Genomic DNA, 17,563 nt, shown 5'->3' with positions numbered 1-17,563 from the left:
AAATTCATACAGAGCTAGCAGTCAAATCATCCCAAAATCGATCAAAACGTCGATCCAATGCATATATAGAACATAATTTACCTTTCCACCGTATTATTCTTTAATATTTCCTCATTGATTTTATTCGTGTAATTATACCTAGTTCATAGACAAATCAATTATGACGCTGAATCTGAGGAAAGAAAAATTCATTTATTTACTGTGACGAGGGAAGTAGTACAGCTATTGACAATAGGCGTGCTTAAGTTAAAGCCACCACCGTGGAATTTGATCGAGTTCGTCCGAACAGACGGAAGGTTTTTCTTGGTTGGTTCTATGGCCTTCAGTTCTCTTTTCTTCTGGGCAAAGTACTTGGACTTCACGGCGTGCAGCTCTCGCTTCACCTTGTCGAGCTCGAATTTATGTTCGGCTGTCAGAGTCATGTTCAGCTCGGCTACGAGGCACTATTTGACAGCATTGCAAAAATACGTCGAACATTAATCTTGCGAAACCCAAAGAGCGATGACGAAGACCGCGAAAAATAATATTGGGCTACCTTCATTTTCTTTCCTCTGTCTCTCAGAGCTCGGCGGGTCTTACTGAGGTGGAGTAAAACCTCGGGCCCCGGTTGCTTGGCGATGATCTCGCGAAGATTCATGTACAGTTTTTCCGTTTCCCTGATCTTCTTCTCTTTGGCAATCAATTCCGCGGATATCTTCAGTATCCGCCTCTGCAAGATCTGAATCTTTTTCAGCAACTCGAATGTATCCGGATCCGTTCCCTTGTTCGAGAAAACACACATTTTCGAAAATTCGAACAATAGTCGCTCCTCATAAGAAAATGCGCATAAAACTCTACTACCTCGAGGTTCCGCCACCTATGAACGTTCAGCGGATTCTGCACCTCCTCCTCGAGCGCCATGACTTTCAGTCTCTCCTTCGTCAGATTTCTCTCCAAGTGAAAGACCTCGGCCCGAAGATCGTAGAGATTGGCCGTGTTCTTCTCCAACGCAGCTTTTTCGAGCTTGAGCTTCTTAAGCTCGAGCTGAAGCAGGCGAATCTCCTCGAGGCGCTGGCCGTACTGCTTCTCGCCGCGTTGCAGCGTCTCCTCGAGGATCTGGATCTTCCTATACTGCAGACTCATCTCGTCGTTGCGCCGGACTATCTGCGTGCCGATAACGTCGCGCTCGTTCATCACCGCCTCAATTTCTTTGCGCTGGCGGGCGGCATTTGCGTCGGCCTCTTGGAGAGCGGCGCGCAGCTGCTTCTCCTCCTGGCGCATGTCCTCCAGCTCGCGCCGGATGTCCGAGGCGTTCTTGCGGCTGGTCTGCAGCTCGGATTTCAGGGACTCTTTCTCTTTCTCGGTTTTGCTGAATACTTTGCAGTGCCATTCATGACGACATATAAAGCGAATGTATATTATATTATATAATTTATAAACGACTTTAATCGAGATAGTAAAGCAGTTTTAACGTACAGAATTCTTGCTTCACCAGGTTCGCTTCCTTGACAGCCAACTGCTCCTTGAGTTGGTCGATCTGCGAGCTCAACTCTTTCGTCTTGTTCTTCAGTTCGGCGATCTCGTCTTGGCACAGAGATAGGCTCTTCTTGTACGAGTTTCTCTCCGCCCTTATGTCCTCGAAGACGGTCTGCTGCTGTCGCAGTTTGGCCTCAGCGTCCGCGAGTCGCTTCTGATAGTCCGAGATCTCGAGTCGCTTCAGTTTCACTTCGACTGCGTAGTCTTCCACCTTTCATTTGGAACGTCAGTTGTGCTTTTGAGAAAATCGATAGAGACGCAATTTGTCGATTGAAACGAACCTGCTGCGATAATTCCTGAGCCTCGACGGTGCACCTGTCTTTCTCCTTCTCGAGGCTCTTAACCTGCCGCTTCAGTTCGCTGGACTCCTCGGTGATCTCCTCCAGACTCGCCTCCATTTTCCGATTGGTCTGCTCGAACACGCGGATCTCCAGCGCAAGCTTCTTGTTCATGTCCTCGAGGAGCGTCGCGTTCTTTGCCGCCGCGTCCTTGTCCCGGTTGAGCTTTTCGATCGTCTTTCTCTCCGCGTCCAACTGACGCTTCAGAGCTGCTATCTCCAGCTCCGCGTTGCGTAGATTCGCCGAGACTCGCTTCAGATTCTCGTCGGCTTTGCTGCTAAGGCTCTTCTCTTTCGCGAGTTTCTTCAGGCTGCTTTCCTTCTCCGACTTGAACTTTCCCATTTCTTCCTTCAGCCTAATTAACAGAGTCATTGTCAGCTTCTTCTCGTACGTATAATTACCTCAAGTAGTCAATTGTAAACTATCGATCGAATCACCTCTGCACTTCCTTATTAATCTCCTTGATATGCTTGTTCCTCTCGAAAAGCTCCTTCCTCGCTTCCTCGAGCTTGGCGCTGACCTTGTCCGCCTCGGTCTTCATCGTCATCTGCTTGAGCATGAGCTTCTGCATCTCCTTCTGGTTCTTCTCGTTCTCCAGCACCTGATCCCTCAGTATGTTGTCCTGCCTCGCGACGTTGTTAGCTGTGGTCTTCAGCGCTTCCTCGGCTGTCTTAACAAGACTCACATTCACATATCTCGGCTATAAGAGTGGGAGTAAGAGTAAAAAGCGTCGATGATAATTTCAAGGTTCAAACACCTGGAGGTCAGCGAGTCGCGACCTGAGCTCGTCGTGGACCAGCTGCAGTTCGGACTCGATCTTCTCGTGTTCGCGTCGCTCCTTGGCCATCTCGTTTGCCTGTCGGTCGAGCTTGTCCTGCAGCTCGCTGGCCCGTTGCTCCGACTCGTTAAACTTGTCTTCGATTTCTTGCTTGTAGGAGTTGACGGTTTTCAGGCGCTGGCGGAGCGCCTCGACTTCGCCGATGAGACGCTCGCGATCTTTCGACAGGCCTTCTTTCTGCTTAGCTGCAACCGAACTGTTTGACGCGAAATCGAATAATACGTAGTAATACGTGCTTTTTTTAAGCTTTGAAAATCAACCGATTTGCCTTACTTTTCCTCCGAGGCGAGTTGCTTGTTTTTCTGGACAAGCTCGTCGGTGAGCTTGGCAATGGAGACCCGTAAGTTCTCGATAACTTCCTGGGCCTTCTGTTCCCGCGTGTGGGCGGCGTCGGCTAACTTCTTGCCCTCTAAGATTTCCTTTCGAGCATGTTCCATGCTCTCTGCGTCCGCTAATACTTTTCTCTCAAGCTCTTGTATCCTGCCTCTTCCTTCCGTTACGTCTTCCTGCGTAAACGTAGTAACATTTCACATTTCGCGCGAATAAATCAGACTGTAACAACGTCGGAGTAGGCGCTCGTGTAACGGCTATCGCAGTAAAAAACATTCGTACCTTGAGCAATCTGCACTTCTCCGTAAGCTCTTCCTCCAGCCGATGAGCTTTGTACAGAGATTCAAAGAGTCGCGTGTATTCGGTTTCGTAAGCAGCCAGAGCTTCGTTGCTCTTCATTTCACTCGTTATCTAGCGAAAAAAATATAGTTGCGATTCTTTGTAAATGAAATGGTAGGCAAATAATTTGGAATGGAGATGTAACGTATAAATACCCTTGCAAAATCTTGCTCGAGAGAACAGTACGCACTCCCAGCCGAGCTTCCTTCGGAAGAGGCCTCTCCAGTTTCGCTTGCTCCATCCTGTTGAATATTTCACAGAATATAAGTAATTACCAATTAGTTACAACTACAATTTTGTGTTTCGTTTTTTTTTCATTTTTAATCTACTATGGATATGTATGAATGAATTGTATAGTAATACTTGGTCTGCATTGTAGAAAAGGGAACCGGCGAAACTAAACTATAACAATAAAAGTAATCGCACTGAGTTCTATTAATATATCTATGCTGAACACACATTAACTTGGTTATCGGTTGTTTTTTATCCAGCAACGATCTTGAAAGATAATAATCGACAGTAAATTTCTTATTTCAGCTTTTGTCACTCGATAACGCACGAACAAAGAAATAATTATGTCAAATAAATAAAAGTTATCTGTTGTATGAGTAACTGCGTGCACCCGTTATCGTTTACACCGGGCTTTAAAATTTGCAACATTACAATACAGGTGGGTTTACCCTCTCGAGTTCGGCATTCATTTCCATGTCCATCATGATCGGTGAGGATCCTTGAGACGTCTTTTCCCGACTCACCGAGCGTGAACATGATGAGCCGCGCAATAAGCCAAGCCCACATGAAGGAAACTACGCTTTGATTTTGTTGACGAGCTCCCATGACGACCGAGGCGCGTGACGCCGCGACTCTGCAAGAATGTTGGTTTCCTTTTGCGGCCTCGGCGCAATCGATACTCGAGTTTCTCTCGGCGTAATTTTGATTTCTTTTTCGTCTCGCCTGGCCTGATCGATACGTTGCCCGCTTTGTAAAGCAACAAAAAATAATGAGGTATCGAGGTCAGAATCACGCTGGTTCGAGTGAAAACGAGCGTCTTAGAATAACAAACTTTATTTACATTCATTATCGTTCATCATAATCGTCATAGTTTTAAAAAATGTCGACCAAAACCGCTAAACCGCAAAGTTTACAGAGTTAGCGTTGCTTGACCATCCTCGATATACATTTGCTTACTGACTACGTTCAGTGCATTGCCACCTCTTGAAAATCGCTACGTATCATTTCTCAAAAAATGTTCGTTCATACATAGCAGTGCGAGCATATTATACACATTGGTTACACTTGTGAAATTGCGCCTGTGTTCGTGTGAGTGTGTACGTGTTCATTGATATACAGCGACACCCAGTCTCGTTACCGCGTCACCAACTATATCGTATCGGTGACTTTTTGAGATGACAAACTCGATTCACCTCGCATTACTTTAACACGCAGGACAGAGCTCGCCTTTGGAACTGGTTGAAATTCGAAATCTAACTTTTATTTATACGATGAAGGCATGTTTATGCTGTTTTCCCTGAACCGAGGGATAGCACGAAAGGCCGCTGGCCACTTTCATGTACACTAACACTCAGCAAATCATACGTATATACAAAAATAAGTGCGATTTCACATTCACTTTTTGCTCATTCTAGTTATTGCTTTCGCGCTCTCAAGCGAAATTCGAAATTTTATTTCAGCTTTCGTTTGGCTTTTGGTGTTCCATAAAAATGAGTTTGCGCGTTACATTGATTGCGTATATGCATCGGTAGTTGGGATCGGGAATAGTAGTAGCAAAAAAAATTCAAGAGTTTGCGTAGAAAGTAATCTCAAGCTGGGATCCACCAAAAAACGCGCTCTCTTTCTCTCACTCAGTTGAAACAGTTAAGTTGACCTTATCTGACTAGGTCACAAAAACTTTCAATTCATTTCATATGTGTCATTGACAAGTTTGAATGCGCAACTAGACTCGCGCATAAAAAGGCCTTAAGCGAGCTTTATTGTAGATAAACTTGCCGGAGAATTTCAACATCTTTTTCACGTTTTTTTTTAGAATTCGTAAATTTTACAGTTCACTCGTTAACTCTATTGCATAAATTATACACCAGACATTTAAAAAATTATCTTTTTCAGCCGTCTCAAAACGCTTATGACTAAGACTTGGTCATATTCATTAACTTTTATAAAAAATACCACGTCGAAAGAATTGCGATTGGTGTTTGAATTTCACTATATATCTTAGGATGCTACTTTAATTACGCTTAAGGATCCGCAGTGGAAATCCGCTGGAATCAACGATGAATAGGATTACAATCTATTTTGACACAGAGTCAAGCAGTAGTAAGGAGCATTTTTAGCTTATCGTTTATTAACTTTAGTCGAAACTTTAGTCGAAAATGAAGATAAGTTTCCGAGTAGGCCACTTTTCATCATTTCTGTCTCGCCCGAGCCCCTGCAGTCGTGCTAAGCATTGTGTAATTATAGCATTGGTAGATGGAATGTCCGCGAAAATCGAAACATTTAACAAAGAGTTTTGAAAAACATGGATTGATATTCTGAAATAATGAAACACTTAAAAGTATATATTAGTCTGCTGTTACGAGAGTAATACCGATTTTATAAAAGTTTAAAATTTACCATCAATTTTCTAGGAGATTGTACAGTTTTTAATAACACTAGAAATTAGAAAAGTAGATTATAAAATTTCAATCCACAAGTAAGTCTATAATTAACCTGTCGTTAATATTACGTCAAATTACAATCGCGCGCTTCCAAGACTTACGCCGAATAAATTACACGAGATATTCTATAATACTTTAACATCTATGTTTGAGAACAGTCTTTCGAATCCAAATGCACAAGTACTAAATCGAATATTCCTTGGTTATGCAGCTTTTTCATTAAACATTAAAAAACGTCTATCTTTTTGAAAAATTTCAAGCGTGACGAATATCGACAGGAAAAAATTTCATTTATTGTCTTATGAATTTGGCACGTAAATCTCTTTATTGTTATCGTGTCAACAGATATATCCATGATAAAAGTGTCGTTGTGTGCCAAGGAATATTCGGCACAGGCAGTTTTACTTAACGCTAACTGAACGATTAACTAATTGATATATCATATATACAGCATTTACACGTTAAAGTTATTGAAATTCAAGTTTGACGAGTAAACTTTGCCAGGGAATTAAATGTCAAGCTACGTAGAAATCGCAAACATGTACGCAACGTTTAGATCCCGCGTTAAATATTGTCGTTATTCGTCTTTATAGTATAAACTCTCTCGCGTTAGCCACTCGTATACAAGAATGACACTTGTACGCCATTTTATACAACGTCATATATGTTATTTTTATTTTTACAATTATATTTCAAATCGAATAATTCAGAAGGTGTATCGTTTTTTCTAACCACATTCGAGAGATATGCCTGGACCTATTGCAAACCGGGCGAGAAGCCGGCACAATGACAACTACACGTGAAGTATGCAGAACAAAAAGTCAAAGAACGTTTCACCGAGTTAGAAAATATTCGAAAGCTTCGCGCGAATAATTACTCTCCAGGTTTGTTTTCACCGTTGTATCGAACATTCGAGCTTGCTTGGAAAACGCAAAGACAAGTACGAGTGTGATTCAATATTCTCAAAACACTATTCCTTAAACTACAGACTTACATCCACATTGAATCACTTGTCAAGGCAAAGAAAGCCGGGATCTCGAGAATCCGCAAGTTTCCGTCCTCAAGAACACATGAGCGTTTGAAAGCACATCCGCGGCGATCTCCGTCGCGAGCGATGAGTGTGCGCGTGGGTCAAAGTTAGTCTTTTTATACAGGCAGGGCACGAAGCAATGGTCTTCAGCTAGTCGGGGCAACCGGCGATACGGTAAATGGCGTCACTTGGTAGAGGAAGCAGCGGTTACAGACCCGCACGGGCTTAGTGTGTCCATAGCGCGGCAGAGGTACGCTGTTGCCACTACAGCGACCGCAGAAGACTTTGCCGCAGTTTCTGCAGTGGTGGCGACGACGAACTACAGTGAAGCCTGCCTGGCAGGCCATGCAGCGCGGAGCCACGCTGTCTGGAACCCAGACAGGAGCGCGTTCTACGCACTCTTCGCCTCGTTCTGTCACCGGGGAACCTACATTGCATTGAAAAGTTTTACATTAGCTTCATCGCCCTCGAGAAATTCAGTTCCTATCAGGCGCAACATTAATTACGAGATAATGCAAAACGTCGCTTCGAAAAAGGTTTCAAGCGTTGAGAATTTATCTTTCATTATGATAACGTTTTGGAATGCCAACTCATTACTCACGAGATAATAATTAAACACAGCGATATCAAGCGGTATAGAAGAATAATGTGACAAGTTGACGCAATACTCTGACAATCTATACGAAATCAGATCTTTACTCGAGCGATACGTACTTCGTTCCTCGGTATGCTCGTGATCTCCGGGTGTCTCATTGTCTTCCACGGAATCCTGACGTTCTATACTGTCGTTCGAGCTAGGCACGTTTAATTCGATCGGGGAGGGAGGTGGATCGTCGATTTTCTCCTCCTCGTTTGCTGGCTGACTACTGTTCATCAAAAATACGCACTTCAGTATGTTTCGCAGATCCGACGCAAAATTCGTTTGCAGTTGATCTGCTACTCCGGCTATGCAGACGAATAGCCGGTGAACCAAGTCCTCAGAAGACCTGCGAGAAAACAATCGATTTATTTTTGGCTCCGCACCTTAATTACTCCGATATTCAGCAAATTGTTAGTCGTCCTACTAAGTAATAAATTTTGAATTCATTTTGAAGATTTTACGAGATGATAAAACAAGGTGAAATTGAAGTTACCGAAACTTTGCTCTGATCTGATTCCTATTGGCAATTTCAGCGGCCTGCATGGCAAGCGCGATCTCCTCGTCATCTTGACAGTCGCTTTGAAACTCGCTGGTCTCGGAACTGGAGTCGAAGCAGCTCGAGCAGCTGGAACTCGAAACGAGCTCTGCCCTCGCACTCGCGGACACGTCGAGTTTCGACTTCAACGGTCGCTTCTCAGTTTTGGACGAGCCAACCTGGACGCGCGTCACGTGTTCACCGGTCACAATGCCACTTTTGTTAGTCCTCGGGCCGAGGCCATCGTTGATCAATTCACTCTCGACGGTCCCGGCGCTAGCGTCATTTCTCTTCTTGTACTGATCCGGCTTGTAGCCGAGCCTTTCTCTCTTGACACCGTCCCGTTTCTTCACGCGTTGCAACTGTTCAGAGCGACATCGGCGGTGGTCCAGCAGCTTCCTGCTCTGAGAAGAGTTGTACGAACGGCGCGTCTCAAAGTGCTGCATGCGAGGACTCGCGTGTGGACTGACGCCTCCGAAGTTAGGCATCTGCCGGGTGTTCTGACTAGGGTGAAGACTAGCGCCGAAGTTGTTGAATCGCGGCTTCAAGCAACGGTCGGTTGAGTTGGAACGCGAACTCTCGGTGCTCGTGGGTAGCTGTACGCTTGACCGATACAAGGCCCCGTGTCGTCTCCCCGATTGATTCTCGCGAGACGCAGCCGCTGCCTGGTTGTGCTCTTTGGGTACCTCGTGTTTTCTGCGATGGTGCCGTCGCCTCTGTTTCTCCTCCTTGCGTTTCCTGCTGCCGCTGCTGTTGGTCATCGAGGCGGACTTGTCTTTGCCTTGGGAGCTTGACGGGCAGTTTTCGCATTTGAGGTCGTTCCAGAACTCCCGTCGGGAGGAGGAGGCCTCGATGTTAAGGTTGAGGTTCTCCCAGTTCTCGGTGTAGTTGATATGGAAGCTTGGTTGTTGATTGCCTTCGCAAACGGGAATTTGGCCCTGGCCGTAGGCGATGCCAATTATTTCCTCGTTCGAGCCGTGTATGTGCGAAGACATGCGGCTGCTCTGCTTGCTGCTGCCGCAAGACTCAAGCGCGGACTTGAGATAGGTTTGAGAGGACCTGTGACCTCGACTGCTGCAGACGCACGAGTTGTCGGACTTGGTCGAGTCTCGACGCGTTGGTGAATTCAAATTCGAGCAGGAGTAGCTCGTGTTCTCCTCCTCGTCTAGCTCGTCCCTCTTGGGATCCGGGTCTTCTCCGTCGTGCTGGTCGCTCTGTTCGAGCTCGTTGGCGAAGCTCTTCTTCTCCTCGGGACTCTTGTCGTAGAGGCTCGTGTTCTCAGAGGATATGACGGTGCAGATTCCTGAGTCCGTCTGCTCGGATATCTCGTTCTGGCACTCTGCTTCGAGCAGCAGGTTCGACAAGGTCTTGTTCTTTTCTGATATGAGCTTCCTCGAGTCGATGTCCGGAAGCGAATTCTGGATCTCGACAGAGTTTTCGCCGGGCAGGTTGTTCTCGTGGGTGACTTGGTTTAAAAGGTATTGCGTTTGTGGAATCTCGACCGATACCGAGTCACCTGCAACGACACGACACGCTTTAAAATAAAGAAATCTTTGTTATGTAAACGTCTAATGGAAGCCATTACACTTTATTACTATTGTATTACGTTGCGTCGCAAAAGCTAGACTCTGCGGCAATTTTAAAGCTCTCAGCTTGATAATATAAGAATACAACTAAAATACAAGCAGACGATATTTATGAACGCGTAAATTAAGTATTTGGCAACGATCGCTACTTCAAACTGACGCTTCTTCCATAAATTAATCGCACATAGCAAAAACGAGTACATCTCCTGATACAGCAAATTGGCAGCGCATAAAAGGCCACTCAAGAATTTATTCCTCGTCCGACAATTTCATTGCAGCTCGCAAAAAAAGAAGCCTTTGAAAACACAGCTTAGCGTAAAAACCCGGGATAAACTCACTCCCGAAAGAAAGAAAAAATAGGAGGCGATAAAACAACAAACGTACAAGAATAGAAGTCCGACGAGCCGCTCGAGTCGTGTCTCCCCGCGGGCGCTCTGTTTCCGGAAGTCTCTCCCCGAGTCGGTGAGCTCTGCGACTGCTGCTCCCGATCCTCTGCCCCAGCACTGCTTTTCTTGCCATCCTTGGCACTGCTCGCGGCGGCAAGTACATCCGAGCTGGAATTGCCCTGCTCGAGTATGAGAACCGCATCGTTGGCCACCTCGTCCATGTTGCTACCGTTGTTTTTCGTAACGGTATAGAAGTCGGCGATGAAGTCCTTGCAGTTCGGGTAACCCGTGTAGAAGTTGTAGACAAACTCCTCGAGGTCCGGCACCTCCTGACCGCCGCTCTGATCCATCGTACCCGACGCCTCCTCAATCGAGCAGAGGAGCTTCTCAAGCATGTACAGCTCCCGGTTGTTCAGCGTCCAGAGCAGCTCCCTTATCTTCAGGAGCAGCGTCTGCGGAGTTGGCATTATTGTTATTAATTTTTTGTAACGACTGGAAGCAGTATCTTGGCATTAGAGCTGATTCATTGTAGAGTGATTCAAGCGACCGGTCGCGTATACAATTTGCCGAGGAGGAACTGTTCATTATGAATGAACAAAAGCGGCTGATTAGACCTTAGACGGCATCAAAAGACGAGTCGTATTTTCAGGGATTACAAAATCTTATCGCCGAAGTCCGATAAAATATCGCGCAGCTCCGATTTTTTGCGTAGTTTACCAATATATTGTGAATAAAGAATGGCTTTGTCGAAGCGTAGCGCAGTATAGTCGAACTAGTTACGTAAGATCGCGGTTTACGCGTCAACAAACTCCGAGTTGGATGTGTGTACACATGTCGCAAAAAATTTGATTAAAAAGCAATTACGTCAGGCCTTTTTATCGCCGCAGAAGAATAATTTTGCGACAGTTGCTTCATGAATCAACAGGTGAATCATTAGGTGAAATGAGCTGTTGCCGGGGAAAGAGATATAAGAGCGTGAGCGTGGATGATAAAATAGCAATTTGCTTTGTCTTCGATACCGTCAAAATCATATCTATATATAATTGATTTGTAAACAATATTCACGATATAGAACGATCCCTTTACAGAACACGAGGAGTAAAATCACATCGAAGGCTCTCACCCTGAAGGGTCTGAACATCTCGCTCATGGTGTCGACCGAGTTGAGGCAAAGCGGCCCTCCGGGCGGCGCCAGAAGCCCGGCGACGATCGCCAGCCTGGGAATGGTGAACATGAGGGCGGGCTCGTAGTTGTCGACGTCGGCCTGGCTGAGCAGCCCCCTCTCCAGGGCCCTCTGCAGCGTCTCCGAGAAGAGGACGCAGACGAGCTCCTGCTGCTCGTACTCCTTGGTGGACTTGACCGGTACCATGACTCCCACGTAGCAGAGCTCGAATTCGGCGAAGAGCCTGTCGAAGATCTTGAGCGACTCGATGAGCTTCTCGGTGGCCGGCTCCAGGGGGTTCTGCGCCTTGAGGCTCGTCTGTCCCTTGAGCGCCTGCTCCCTCAGCAGGTTCCTCACGATCTCGAGGCTCTTGGTGAGGGCGGTCGCCAGGGGCCGCATGTTCGAGCTCTCGGCCTCGCGGTTCAGGATCGAGCTGCCGGCCGCGAGACACTCGGCGCCGAACCAGAGCTGCCCGGCCAGGTTCTCCTGCATCACGTCGTCGGGGAACTTGACGCGGAAGTCCCGGTTTGCCCGGGCGTCTGGGATGAGCTCGTCCATTATCTGGTTGCAGATTGTCAGCACCTTGTCTTGGCAGTGGCGCAGCTGGTTCACCAGGCTCGTGCAGCGCTCCGGCTCCTGTCGGCCGTCGAACGAGTCGAGCTCGCAGGCGACGCCGTTCAGCGACTCGTCCGCGTAGAAGAACTGGGCCAGCAGGCTCCGGTCCTCCCGCTGAAAAGCGAACGACGGCTTCATTAGTACATGTGTAGGTAGGTTGTACAGTTTACGTGCACAGCGCCAATACAACCCATTTTGTGTGTGTGTGTGTGTGCGCGCGCGTGTGTGTGCGAGGCTCTGACCCGTATACTCGACAGAGGTATACAAGCGGGTTACTTATTTTCGGCCCAGTCATATTCACGTGCATTTATATAACGCGTATATCGATCGACTATTTACCTATCTTGGCTCTGTTCTCGTGATTCTCTCTCTCTCTCTCTCTCTCTCTCTCTCTCATTCTCGCTTTGAAAGTCCTCGTCGAATGTCCGTTAGACGCAGAAGAGAACAGCCTGACGTCAGAGACGATGCTTAGAAAGTGTATCACGCGGTGTTCACGGCTCCTTGCGCGCGCTATATAACTTTGTTCTTGCTGCGTGCGTATAATGAAATTATCGAGCGATATCGAGGGCAGCGTACGATTTTTGAGCTACTTAACGCGCACTCTCGCCGGAAAGTCCGAACTTTTCGTCGTCTGCTATACGTATACACGTGGTAGGCATATACAGGGCAGGACTTTTCCCTGCGACACGAAATTTTATTCGGCGAGAGACGAGAGAGGACGAAGCCTTAGACATCGTGGCATAAGTATACTTATAGCGCTCGGGAGAAACCGGCGTAATGTTTTTCCCGCGAGTGGAGACAATGGGTTTATATATAGGAACGAGAAGGCTTGCCTGACATTTTTTTTTATGAACGTTTATTCACGCACAGCGAAATTAACATTCATACGCGATACGACACGAAGCTTATCGACGATCGCATTTTCCATATATATATCGCGCCAGCTTCTATTATCAGAGTGCGAATTAGCATCCCGCAATGAAAAATTGAACCGACGGACGCAGCAAGCAGCCGTGTGCCGTTGGTCTGCTGAGAAAAAGATCCACGATAATAGACATCCGACATGTGCACTTGCAAAAATGGCCTATTACAATGCGCAGAATATCATTTTTTGCAGTAACGGCCGCATACTCCGGTAACCTCATTTTCACATTCAAGTTTTTTCGAAAAAATGGCGACGTTTCCGATTCAAAAGGATCGTATTTCTCTCGGTGTAGGTCGCGCGCAAAGAGAGGTTTATTTTGGAATCAGCGTATGATCTCTCCCGAGCAGAGAGTCGTCGTCGTATACGAATCAACGCATGTATCTCAGCAGATATCCGCGTTCGTCCGCACCGGGCAAACGAAATCTTTTCGAATTTTTTCTCTTTCCCTCTCGTCTCTCGCTCGTGGCCGAACAATATAACAATTCCGACGCTCGAGCGCGCGTGCGAGAGAGACTTTTCTGAAATAGCTCTCGGCGCGCAATTGAAAGGCGCCGCTGCCGCTGCACATTGCGATATTGTGCAGCGCACTACTGTGTTGACGCTCTTAAAATTCATTCGGCCAATTAGCCCCCGACGAAGCGCGCGCCACGGCTCTTTAAAGAGCTGCTGGTATTATTACTGCGATGACGATGCTGCGCGCTGGCTATCTCTCTGTGTTTATGCGTTATTGACTCCGCCGATGATGCTCTTATTTTCTCGTATCGCATTATTTATTACTATTAGTATAGCTTCACGAGAAACTTTTCATCGGCGACGATCGCAGCTTTGAAACTGGCAGATAAGTACTTAGAAATTAAGGGGCTTTCCCGCGGAGACTCGCCGCGCTGCGCAATGAGAATTTGGGTTATATAGCCCGACGAGACGTAATGCGCCGGAGTTGAATCACATTGTACAGAGGCTCTTGAAACCCGAATTAGAGACAGAGCGTTTCGAGAAGGAAGATTAAATTCCCCCCGTGCGCGTGCATTATACCTTTGAGGCCGTTTGCCCTCGCGGTGACGTCAGGAAAAAGCTCGCGACGATCATACAGGGTGTCCCTTATCTCTGACTGTGCAAGCCGCCGCCGCCGCGCTTTCCGCTCTCGAAAACATTTATTCCCCGCGACGCGTGCGCTGAAACATTTTAATCCCCCCGTGTATGCGAGAAGAGTGACTGTTTTCTCAGCGATAAGCCGTATCTCGGCAATTATTACTCCTACTGTACTAAACGCATCAATTACAGCCGGAGATTCGTAGAAAAAGCTAGTACAAAAAACGAAAGGCGCGACCTCGCAGATTACGACTGTATCTACTGCGAAAGACAACAAAGAGTCCCGACGATGACTGTATCTTATCGGTAGCGGCGAATCGTCGTCGCGTCTCGCCAAAAAACACTCGCGCGCGCGCACGCAGTTTCTCCCGAATTATCATCCGCTCGCACGGGAAGATTATATCGATCGCGGCAGAGTAGCGTGTAGGTATAGCAGCACGTGACTCATCGGCGACAGCCTCCCTCGCGTTCACTCGTAAATGTGCATTAGCCCGTATACTGTAAGGCGCGTGCACAGATGTCTGCGTATAAATGCGAGGGGGGAACGACGCTAGACATTTATCAGGCGCGCAGGGAGTCCCGACGACACGCGCTCTCGTCGCTGCTGCTGTGTCTATGGGTGCACCGTACTTTTTCCTCGCGCGGCATCTGGAACGTCGAAAAATAAATAATCGCGGCGAGACTTTCTCTTTTTACAGGCAGCAGGGAAAGAGAGACCGCGTCGAGAGAGAGAGAGAGAGAGAGAGAGAGAGAGAGAGAGAGAGAGAGAGAGAGAGAGAGAGAGAAAGAGGAAAGTTCCGCGAAATAAGCATCCGCGTCGGAGCTTCAGCGCGGAGGCCCGATAAGAGCGCGCGCGAGCTCCAATCAGCTGATAAGCTGTATGCGTGCGCGCGCGCGCAGCTTCTGCATCTCGTGCGTATCAGGCAGGCACACGCACACACACTCGCGAAAGTACGCAGCGCGCAGTGCACATCAGAGAGCTATAAAGACCGTCCGTGTGTCGACGAACTTGCGCAATATTCCCCGTTCGATCGTCCGATTTCACACGCGCGCGCACACAGAGAACTCGGACAATGCAGCAGGCAAAGTAACTCTATATAGGTACCTACGGCGCGAAATCTTGTCGAGAGCATCACACGCAAACAGGTGGGCCGTGCACATCGGACAGAGAGACTCTACAGACTCGGACTCACCTTCGGCCTGTAGAACCACTTCCTGATCGAATCCATGTCGAGTGTGCGGAGACTCTTCCGTCGACCGCTGCTGCTGCACTCACTGCGCCATTATTCCTTCATCCTCGTGCTGCTCCGTATACTCTCACTCTCCGCTCGTTTTCTATGCACGAGCACTCGGCTGCGCTGCAGGGCCAGCCACACGCTGCATGCACGCGGGGAGGCACAGGGACGTAAAGATTGGAGAAACTGCTGCGCTGCAGACGGGAGAGCCGTCCGTACGTCAGCCGATCTTTCTCGACAGCCAGACGGATGTCTCGCTCTCTCTCCGTCCCTCTAGCGTGCGTACGTGACTGCGTGCAGCAGCAGCCTGCTACCTCGCGAGTTTCCCTCCTCGTATACCGCCTTCTCGACACACACGCGGACACTCGCGCGCACTGGTGCGGGACGCGTATCGCTCGGACGGCGATTTCAGCTGGACGCGAGGAGTCGGCCAAGGTAGGCAGACACGGGACCGCGTCCGTCCATGGCAGCCACTCCACAGAGTATACACAGACTTGGTCGCTGCTTCGCTCTCGCTGCTCGCTGCTCGCTGGCTGTCTGTCTGCTCGCTCCGCCGTACCTACGCGAGAGCTGCCGCGCATGCGCCGAGCTCCGATGACGTCAGGCAGCTTCCCCGTCGCCATCAGCGCTCTGTGCGATCACATCCTCCACGGCCTTCTCGTGCGCGGGAGTGCTGTATACGAGGCTGCGAGGTAGCGAGCCTCTTGATCGACCGAGCCCTCCTCGACTCTTTATATTTCTTTGTGTCGCGCAGGTGCCTACTGCCTCGTCGGCGTGAGAACCTGGCGGAGCAGAGAAATCATTGGGAATGACATTCGCGTGTGCAGTCGATCGAACAGCATAAATAAAACAAACGCGCTTTCGGAGGAGGCGCGCAGATAACGATTGGAGTCGTGCGTCGTCGTTGTCGATGCGCCTCCCGGCTCCCGATACATATATACTTACTTAAGTATTATGCTAATCGAGAACGGAGCGCGCGATTTTTCGCGGCGCAACTGCGCAACATTCGTCCGTCTATGCGAAGTCACGGCAAAAAAGATGGAACAAAGTAAGTGTATCTGGGCATTGTCTCGCGCGAGCGGCAGACAAAAGCAGTAGGATGAGCTGTAAATTCGCGCAAAGTATTAAATAACGCACGATATACTCGTGCGCGCCTTTGTCCTCTCGGATACACAATTGTAAAATTGCAGACGAAAACTCTTACCTGCGCGCACTTGCACTGCTGCGACTCTAACAATGCGCACAATGCGCGTAAAAAAGTCACCGCCGTATTATAACACACGCGCGCGCGTGCTTGCGATACGACGTCACTTGGCACTTTACGACTCTTATTTCATTGCCAAGTCTTGCTGCAAGCGGAGAGTCGCGTCTGCGCGTGCGACAGTGCGTCTTGCTACTTATTTGTTTTGGGCATCGGTTCGGTTTCCGCGATGTGCCGAAGAACCGCGCACTGAGAGAAAAGGAACATTGCAGCAAACATATATGTTAATTCTTAACATAGGCATGTTCGATTTGAGCCAATAATACGTATGTTAATAGTTAACGTAGCTATGTTATATGTAAAATAGCCGTATGTTAATAGTTAACATATGGCTGCCCTTTACGATTTTTCATAGACTTTATGAAGTAATCAGTTAAAAATTATTAGAAAACACACTTGTATGAATTTTATTAATGCTGAGTAACTTTACAGTGATATAATGTCAAAATTCAAAATTTTGTCTTTCATCGGCTATTTGGGTCTAAATAAAAAATCTGATATATATCAACTAGTTTATCACTATTAGTTCAAAAGTTATTGAAAAAATTCAATTCTGAAAAATTAATGATTACGATATGATGTTTAACACACTACTGAATTTTTCCAATAACTTTTGAACTAATAGTGATAAACTAGCTGACATATACCTCTTTGGAAATGCCAGAGGCTGCTGAATCAGTTGGAATCACACTTATTATTTTATCTCTAGAACTATCAGATCTGGTATTTAGACCCAAAAAGCCGATGAAAGACAAAATTTTGAATTTTGACATTATATCATTCCAAAGGCACTTTTGCATGCTTCCTTAGGTATATTCAGTTTCTTTCGTTCTATTATTAATGATTTATTGATTATTGATGATAAATAAACCCTCAATAATATTTTTTGTATGAAAGAGGATGACGGATTTTGAGGTTAGGCGGTACGAGAGAAACGCCATCTGCACGCAACACTACGCACGATAGCCATGAAATTCACATGTTAACTATTAACATACAGATATTTCCTGCAATATTTTGTATGTATACTATAAAAATCTATATTATACATACAAACTGTTTTTGTT

At 47.2% G+C, this 17,563-nt stretch overlaps 2 protein-coding genes across 4 annotated transcripts; both read right to left on the bottom strand.

The window, feature by feature from the left end:
* Positions 1-171: 171 nt before the first annotated feature.
* Positions 172-4,333, bottom strand: LOC100116039 (cilia- and flagella-associated protein 58-like). Its single transcript, XM_008214998.4, has 11 exons — positions 4,041-4,333; positions 3,516-3,602; positions 3,304-3,432; positions 2,965-3,197; positions 2,611-2,887; positions 2,291-2,523; positions 1,797-2,208; positions 1,456-1,726; positions 841-1,355; positions 536-760; positions 172-443 (listed from the first exon to the last, which is right to left on the bottom strand). Exons 1-11 carry the CDS (start codon positions 4,074-4,076, stop codon positions 189-191), a joined length of 2,673 nt encoding a protein of 890 aa, XP_008213220.1. The 5' UTR covers positions 4,077-4,333; the 3' UTR covers positions 172-188.
* A 76-nt stretch (positions 4,334-4,409) lies between these two features.
* On the bottom strand, positions 4,410-16,548 carry LOC100679831 (lateral signaling target protein 2 homolog). Of its 3 annotated transcripts, none has more exons than XM_003427833.4 (8): positions 16,440-16,548; positions 16,181-16,339; positions 15,194-16,017; positions 11,333-12,100; positions 10,208-10,661; positions 8,196-9,771; positions 7,777-8,048; positions 4,410-7,489 (listed from the first exon to the last, which is right to left on the bottom strand). In XM_003427833.4, the coding sequence occupies exons 3-8, from the start codon at positions 15,227-15,229 to the stop codon at positions 7,209-7,211; spliced, it is 3,387 nt and encodes a 1,128-aa protein (XP_003427881.1). In that variant the 5' UTR covers positions 15,230-16,017; positions 16,181-16,339; positions 16,440-16,548; the 3' UTR covers positions 4,410-7,208. The 3 variants fall into 3 exon arrangements, with proteins under 3 accessions (XP_003427881.1, XP_003427880.1, XP_031785642.1); XM_003427832.4 differs by having other exon boundaries at positions 8,196-9,753; positions 16,440-16,547; XM_031929782.1 differs by lacking the exon at positions 16,440-16,548 and having other exon boundaries at positions 16,181-16,388.
* Between the last annotated feature and the right edge of the window lie 1,015 nt (positions 16,549-17,563).

This window comes from Nasonia vitripennis, chromosome 4, assembly GCF_009193385.2.
Source record: "Nasonia vitripennis strain AsymCx chromosome 4, Nvit_psr_1.1, whole genome shotgun sequence".
NCBI classification, from domain to species: Eukaryota; Metazoa; Arthropoda; class Insecta; order Hymenoptera; family Pteromalidae; genus Nasonia; species Nasonia vitripennis.
This window is presented reverse-complemented; position numbering and strand designations above follow the sequence as displayed.

Coding starts and splice junctions, on each gene's coding strand:
- LOC100116039 (XM_008214998.4), bottom strand. CDS start 4,076: ATGATGGACATGGAAATGAATGCCGAACTCGAGAGG. Junction 2,524..2,610: donor CGCGACTCGCTGACCTCCAG/GTGTTTGAACCT, acceptor AGTCTTGTTAAG/ACAGCCGAGGAAGCGCTGAA. Junction 1,356..1,455: donor CCTGGTGAAGCAAGAATTCT/GTACGTTAAAAC, acceptor GGCACTGCAAAG/TATTCAGCAAAACCGAGAAA.
- LOC100679831 (XM_003427833.4), bottom strand. CDS start 15,229: ATGGATTCGATCAGGAAGTGGTTCTACAGGCCGAAG. Junction 12,101..15,193: donor AGTGGTTCTACAGGCCGAAG/GTGAGTCCGAGT, acceptor TTCGCTTTTCAG/CGGGAGGACCGGAGCCTGCT. Junction 10,662..11,332: donor AGATGTTCAGACCCTTCAGG/GTGAGAGCCTTC, acceptor CCAACTCCGCAG/ACGCTGCTCCTGAAGATAAG.